General features: G+C 39.3%; 1 protein-coding gene across 1 annotated transcript; it reads left to right on the top strand.

Annotated features, from left to right (window-relative positions):
• Window positions 1–1,320: 1,320 nt before the first annotated feature.
• Window positions 1,321–3,441, top strand: gprin3b (GPRIN family member 3b; the record flags this gene model as incomplete). Its single annotated transcript, XM_079263640.1, has 1 exon — window positions 1,321–3,441. The coding sequence occupies one exon, from the start codon at window positions 1,321–1,323 to the stop codon at window positions 3,439–3,441; it is 2,121 nt and encodes a 706-aa protein (XP_079119766.1).
• Window positions 3,442–8,225: the final 4,784 nt, after the last annotated feature.

An 8,225-nucleotide genomic window follows, 5' to 3' on the forward strand; every position in this document is an offset into this window, starting at 1 on the left:
GTGGCAGAGCACACACAGATGGGCTAAACCTGCCCATGACCCAAACCAGCAAACCTATTATTTAGTTATCCCACAGGTAACCAAGCGCTGTGCAGAAACTGTTCAGCACGGTTTAAGTGTGACAAAAATCATCAAGCACATGGTCTTTATGGTCTAAAATCGGTTGAATTTTTTAGTTTTCTGTTCTAAAAAGAAACAATGAGGCTGTTGTTAGAAAGCAGAACACCCCCCCCACACACACACACACACACTGCCTTCCCCCCCAAAAAAATCTGCATTAGTTTCATTAAATTTCCAATTGGTGGTTCATCTTCCTCTTAAAAAAAGGAGAAGCCCCAGTCCTATTTGATATGATTAAAGCCTCCTTCAAAGCTCAGTACATTTTGTCAGACTCCAGAGGATCATATTTTAGTTGTCTGCTGAGTAATGGCACCTTGTTTGCAGGATTAGCCAGATGCTTTGACATGTTGAGGACACAGAGTGTGACTGAGTCCTTCACCCTGCCTGGAGGGAGTAAAACAATATGTAAGATTTAAGGTCATAGCCTAAAATTTACACCAACAATTTCATGGAAGAACATTCCATGAAATTGAGTCAGTGCAACGTAGGACTTTCAGTTGTTTTGTTTTTTTTTGTACCTTTTACACTTCCTGTTCATGTGATGCAAGACTTACTACGCAACACATTTCACAGCTTTTTTCTAATACATCTGATGTATGTGTGGGTGAGTAGCGCCAGGTAGAAATCTGGTGCAAGAATAGTTCAAGGATCAGATGCAACACCACTACATGTGGAAAAGGCACAGCTCTTTGTCACAAACATCTTACCTGTGAGCACTTCTAGACCTCATTTATGTCATTTATGTGGAGATTGTACAGCTCTTTTCACTACGATGTTAGCAAACTTTGCTTCGCGCTTGTGTAAAGCATTTGAAATTTTACAAATTCCCGTTTTACAATCATGCTCAACAAGTTGAACATATTTAAATCATGTAATGCTTTTGATTTAACCAAAAAAGTTACGGTATAACAGCTTAAAAAACATTTCTTACAGTGCTTATAACAGGCAGGTAGATTGTTCTGATGCCTGGCTTTTTAGACAAAGATTTTTTTTAAGACACGTTTTTCTTCCTTCACACAAAAATCGTTATCATGTGAGTCAGTCTGTGCATGTTTATGTTGTTAAAATTAATTTGAATGGTTACATACAAACTGAGCGTATCTCTACTTTCTTCCCTCAAGGAATTGCATAAAGGCTGATTGTACATCTGTACCCTTCTTTGGATTACCAAACATTTAATAATTGAAACAGTGAATCGGCATGGGAACTAATCCAAAAAGGACAGTGACGGTCCAGATGGTACCTCAGCTGGCTGGGGTGGACTCACTGGGAAATAAGGAGTCTAATGCCAATTGGGGTAATGAGCCCCACCTCACTATCTCTCAGGTTTGTCCAAAGTCCTCCCCCCTGTCTCCTGATCAACAGGATAACCTATCTGTGACGAGTGCTTCCGCCAACACCACCCCACAGACAGCTTCCAAGGGAGGTGAACCAGTTAGCAGCACTATGTGTGATAAACCAGCACCAGGCAATGGAAACCAGACAAAATCTGAGCCAGTGACAGGTGGAGATCAGCACTTGCCAAACCTGTCACTAACAGACCAAGGTGTGGGGGAATCAGGAGGTGACCAGAGGGATTCTAATGCAAACGTGAAAATGTTAAGCCCAGCCAGTGGAAAGGAAGTGTGTAAGGCCGGTTTGTCAACCGCTGTTACAGCACCGAAGGTTGACATGCATAGCAATGACTGCAGAATAAAAGGGCCCAGCCTGCCGGAGGAGGATCATGCACAGCTGACAACCCAAGCCAAAGCCACAGCACGAGAGATTAGTGATAAAGACGTTTCACCCAATAACAAAAATCGCAACAATGCTGGTGAATTAAGGAATGCAGCATCTGAATCTAAGCGCGACAACAAAGAGAGTATTTCAGCTCCGATCAAGGATACTGCTAAGTCACAGAAAACTGAAGAGACTGATCGTTTAAAAAGCTGCTCCTCCAGCTCTGTAACACCTAAACATAAAGACAGCATGGAGACTTTACCCTCCACTACACTTCCATCTATGAGTAAAGAAGCAAAGGCCGAGCCTGCAAATGTGAATACGTGCTCAACACAATCTAAGATGGATTTTCCACCAGCAAAGAAACCACAAGTCTCCTCAGATAAACATCAGCCTGTGTCTTCACAGGACTCCTTCACTCTGCCCCAGGCTACACAAAGCATGCTGACACGTGGGGGGGTGGCAGAGGCAACCAGCCAGACTGCCACAGCTGTCTTTACAGGAGAGCAGCACAGCAAGCTCTACAGGGAGGCTTCGACTATGACCTCATCACCGTCGCCGCCTACAATCAAGCAGTGCCATGATGTGGAGGTTCAGGCTGTAGCACACACGTCTAGCAAGGCTGTAGCCACAAGTCCTAGTCTGCTTCCTTTTGCTGCGACTCGCAGGGTGAGCAGTGGTGCAGTCCCTTGGGAGGAGGCGCAGGGCCTGGCTGTAGTCTACCAGGTTAACGATGGAGTGGGTCTCCACCAGATGTACACAGCTTCTCTATCCACCACCACCACTGCTCAGATGTCAGATAAACTCACTGTAGAGGCAGAAATGTGCCCTAAACAAAATGTTGCTTTCAATCCAGAAACCTTGTCCACACAGCTCGAGTCCACGCTTGGAGCCAAGCCTAAAGAACCAGGATCAGCTGTGTGTAACATTCAACCAGTTTATCAAATTAACATTGAACACAGCGGTCACAAGAAGCAAGGCGAGGCAAGTGACTCCCATAATAAAAGTGGAGTTCAGGCATCTGTTGAAAAAACAGCTCCTTCTCTCAAAGCAGGGACACCCCCAGGGACAGCTGGTGCTTCCAAGTCTGAATCTGCTGACAGAAACAATGCTGCGCTGTCACAGGCGGCTGTTACATGCAAGGCCAAGCAATCCCTGCCTATAACAACAACAACTACAGCAAATGCAGCCAAGTCAGATCTAACTAAAAATAAGGCCTCAACGAAGAACACGAGCTCCGAAAAGAAGATAGAACCAGAGAGGAACGACAAGGAGGATGATCAGTCAGGGAAGCAGAAAGGAAAAAGTGTCCATGATGTTGTGTGGGATGAACAAGGCATGACCTGGGAGGTCTACGGGGCTTCAGTGGACCCAGAATCTCTTGGGTTTGCCATCCAGAGCCACTTGCAGAGTAAAATAAAGGAGCAGGAGAGGAAACTGATGGCCCAGACCTCCTTCAGAAAGTCAATCTCTGCTGCTGATTCACCGCAACATGGTAAGAAGAACAAAAGGAGGCAGCAGAACATTTTCAGGTCAATGCTGCAAAATGTCAGACGGCCCAACTGCTGCGTACGTCCCCCTCCCTCCTCTGTCCTTGAGTAGCACAGCACAGAGGTAACCAATGACAGGCTCCTCCCTTTTCCTAGAGGTCACAATGTTTGTCCTCCCCTCGTCATGATTGCAATGCCAAGTGAAACGTAAATGGGACGTCGTTCCCTGTAAGTAAGTAAACTGGAATGTTGTAGCATAAAGAGTCAAATATTTGTGATATTTGTGATGAAAAAAAGATATTCAAGCATAAAATTTAAGACTTATTTTCTAGAAATAGATGTTATTTAAAAGAAAGAAGAGTTTTTAATGAAGGCAATAATAGTAAAGCATGTACTCTAGTTTCAAAGGCTGTTGTATGACTTAAAACTCAGACTGTCACTGTAAAAAAAATGCTCACCATGAGGTAGAAATGTCATCTACTGTCAGAACATTTGTGGAAAAATAATCAAGCCAACATCCTATAACATGTCAAGCATTTGGTGTATGTTTTCAAAGTGTTTTGGGGCCCTCTATTTATAAGATTGCTGTTTTTTTTTTCATGCATTATTTTATTTTAGTGTGAAAAAAAAGGGACTATGTGCACACGTAAATGCCATGTCTGTTATTCTTTTTTATTATTAAAATAAGAAAAAGAAATGACTGATTTTCACAAATCATTTCTGACAATGGATTTTAAGTAGCAGTAAAGAACCATTATTCTGCTGGTTGTATTATTATTGTTAGGTTAAACACGCATGCCTAACATCACTCCTGCCCCTAGGAGTGAGTGTGAGCGTGAATGGGTGTTTGTCTCTCTGAGTTGTCCCTGTGACGGACTGGCGAGCTGTCCAGGGTATACCCTGCCTCTCGCCCAATGATTGCTGTGATAGACTCCATCTTCTCTGCTAACCTTAATCAGACAAAGCGGTTCGGAAAATTAATGAATGATTCAAAAGTTCTCAGAAACTATGTATATCGAATACGATAAATACAAAGGAAAATACAGGGTTAAAAATAATAACAGCTATAAAAGGTTACATTAGATTAAAATCATCTTTACTGTCACGTCACGCAACATGTACAAGGCAGCAATCTTTCGTATTCCTGGTTTTAAGTAGGTTTTAATGCATCTTGCAGCACAAAAACTGAAAACATCTTATGTTTACATGTGAGAATTTCAGCAGAAATGTTACACTTGAATGAGTTGACTAATATTTATGGGACCAGTGAGTTGATATATGATGGCAAATTTCCCTTTTGCGCTTGCTAAATAGATTAGAACGAATGTCTGTCTCATATCCCTGTTGAAGATGCTAATCCCAACTCCCCTGCTCCTCTAGATTCCTTGACACTGAGAAGCCTTTAGTATGTTACTGCAGTATGCATTCAACTATACAGAAAGATCTTATGACAGCCAGTTTTATGAACACTGCAGTGTAGAATATTAGTCTAACTAAGTCAGTGTTTTTCAACCACTGTGCCGTGGCACACTAGTGTGCCGTGAGAGATCATCAAGTGTGCCCTGAAAAATTATCTAATTTCACCTCATTGGTCTAAAAAGCAGCTCTGTGTTCATCCAAACAGACCCCGGTGAAAGATAATAAAATTTCTTCTCGTTGCGTTTATATGATTTCTATTCAAGAGGCTTTGACGAGCTGGACTTTATATTAATAATATGGACTTTAAAAAAAAAAACCCAAACATTTTGGTTTGTGATGTGCCTTGTGGGTTTTCAGTGAAAAAAAAAGTGTGCCTTGGCTCAAAAAGGTTGAAAAACACTGAACTAAGTAACAAAAAATACAGAATATATGCAAACACCAAATTATGAGCAGAGTTGAAGTGCAAGAAACAAGAGCTGAAAATTTAAGGTAGATTTAAAACTATCTTAGTGATTATTTTTTAATACAAATAATGATTATCCACTGTAAACTATCAGTTAATGTGTCCGGTAATGTGTCCGGTTAAATGCTAACAGTAGAGAACTGTTTAGTGTCAAGCACTCCTAATAAGCACTCACAGTTAACATGAGCCCAGTGTGTTTCTGGAATTGGGATGATCAGTGTAGTGGGAATATGAAAAGTGAGATGCCAGGGTGAGAGGGCGAAATCAAGCCAAGGAGAAAGCTTTATTCAAAATTGAAAAATAAGTGGGGATTTACTCAAAAAAGTGCGAAATGACAACAAGTAGATTCTGTAAAATGACATAAAACATATTAATTCCACGGTCATATGCTGTGATTCAGTGCACAGAAATATTCCAACTGATTAAACAGTATATAATTATGGATAGTATATAATACATTGTAATTTTCTTCAAGAAAAAAATACATTTATCAATAAGAATTAAAAGATAAAGTTAATGTACCTTAATCAAATATAATTTATTATAATTAAAGCAATGCTAGAACTGATTCAACTGATTAACCCAGCCAAAGTAAAACCTGACACATACACATAGACTACAGCACCTCTGAGTGATTCCCCTGCACACACATGCGCACACACACACACACACACACACACACACACACACACACACACACACACACACACACACACACACAGAAACAGGTCTGGATAGTCAGGTATGGGTTTTTTGACTATTTACACCAGCAGATCCCAGTGGGAGGTTTTCTGCTGGGTGTACACTCTAAAGCAAGCAGGAGGCAGCACGTGATGCAGAATAATAGATTTGCCTCCTTATTGTGTTGTTATGAGTACTGAATAAATCTCTGCATATCCACAGTGGTGAGCTAGTGGAAAGCAGTCTACAGGTCAGCCAACAGGGCAAAGTCTTGCCAGCACACACACCCGCTCACATGCACATGGGCTCTGGAAGCTCTTGACTATTTCATGATATGTTCATGCATCGTCTCACTCTCTGATAATTTAATTTGCGGTCTGGGTCGAAATCTCTGCAAAAAGTCCAGAGTGAATGTTGCAAACATCTCCTATGCCTTTGATAAAATTACCCCAGACAAACTTACTTCAGCCATTTTAAGTCAAACAGTTCAGAGAAAAAGCTGTAACCTGCTTAAAAGTATCTTAAAGCTGATTCACTCAGGCCTTCAAGAACATTTGATAAATGTGAGAGCAGGGAATTCGAAGACTACTGGAGCCATATTGATATCTTTGTTTTGAGAACAGGCATACAGTAAATAAGGTGAACGGGAGGCCAAGTCATGCGGAACAAGATGTGCTGGTGCCGCTGCTGCAGGGCTTGTTGCAGTGCAGTCAAGATTACAGAAGAGAGTCTCAACATTTAGTTTGGAATATAGTCAAAGGAAAGATGACTGAAAACAAAAAGGCACTTTTAGTTTAGTTTTTATGGAACAAAGAAATTTACTTTAAAATGATTTTTAGACAATGGGACAATGGCATGAAAACATGATAGTAGTTAATGTTAGAAATGCTTTTTATTATGAAAGAAATTAAAAGTGTAGCTCTTCAGTCCTGTATGTATGCAATTTCTGATCTCAGACTTTTGAGTTTAATGCTCAGTATAATTTTCTTGAAATCTTAAAGGCCATAAACACATAAACGCAGATATTTGAACAGATAAATTCTTATTCATGCTTGTCTGTTATGTTTCATTCTCTAATCATTAAATTAATCAAATCAATCAAATTCTCTAACTCTAAGCTTGTTTGTATTTTGTGATTGTAATTTACATAACGCTTGGATTTTTGGATTTAAGAAATTATCATTACTGTATTTTATGTTTATAAATTAATTTACATTGACAAATTATATATAGCTAAGAAAGGGGAACATATTGTTATACAAGTGCTTCAGCAAAGCTTAAAAACTTAAAATCCCTCAGTTGAAAGGCTATGAACGACTGAGGAGTTCTTCATTTTAGGAAAATCATTTTAGGATCCTTCGATAATCTAGAAATAAAAATAAAAAATATTTTAAAAATAAACATAAAATATAAATGAAAATTTTTGAAAACATAAATACAAACTGGGTGTTAAATTATTTTACGTTTTACATACACATTCATTTTTTTTATTCTCTCTGCTAAAGGCTAGCTGCACATATAATAAAATGTTCTTCTCCAATAACTACCACTACCATTTCACTTCCCACTCTGCATTTACAGTATAAGCCTAGCTTCTTCCTGTTGTCCATGTAACTGATTGCTTAAAAAAGGTGAAAAAGAACTGACAAAAATAAAAAACAACAACAAAAATAACTAGAAAAGCATTTGAACAGCACAAACCTCCACCAAGGCTTTTAAAAAGTTCCATTTCCAACAACTCCTGAAGATTTCATGAAAATCTATACATAACTTTTTGAGTTATCATGAACACAAACAGAGAAAGAGATGGGTAAAACATAACCTCCTTGGCTGTGGTAAATATTGTTGGTAAGGGTCGTCAGGTAGTTTTTCTAACTGTCTTAGACATTACTGCATGTATGTTCAAGTCTGGACTCAATTAGCAGCAGATTAAATGTTAATAGTTGCACACAGAAGGAAAATACAGAAAACAATTCCAACATGGGAAAGAGTGGCTGGGGAGATTAAATGGGAAACAGTAAAGGAAATATTTCAATAAGGAATTGCTAAATCAAAAGTAACTGATGAATAATATATCTATTATTTTTGTGGCACTTCTGTGATTCCATAGAGTTTAACATTTGCAGCTGCATCCATTCATTCTCAATATGACCGTAGGGAGGATTAAATAGGACACTGCAAGTGTTCAGTTAGCTTTTCACACACTTACCTGATGACCAAAATGTCATTTAGGTTGAGGTCCTGATTGTACCAGTTCTCTAATTTCATGTGATATTCCTTTTATGTATTTCATTTTCATGCAAAAAAAAAAGAAAAAAAAAAGAGAAGATAGT

Source organism: Telmatherina bonti (genome assembly GCF_933228915.1).
Source record: "Telmatherina bonti genome assembly, chromosome: 3".
NCBI classification, from domain to species: domain Eukaryota; kingdom Metazoa; phylum Chordata; class Actinopteri; order Atheriniformes; family Telmatherinidae; genus Telmatherina; species Telmatherina bonti.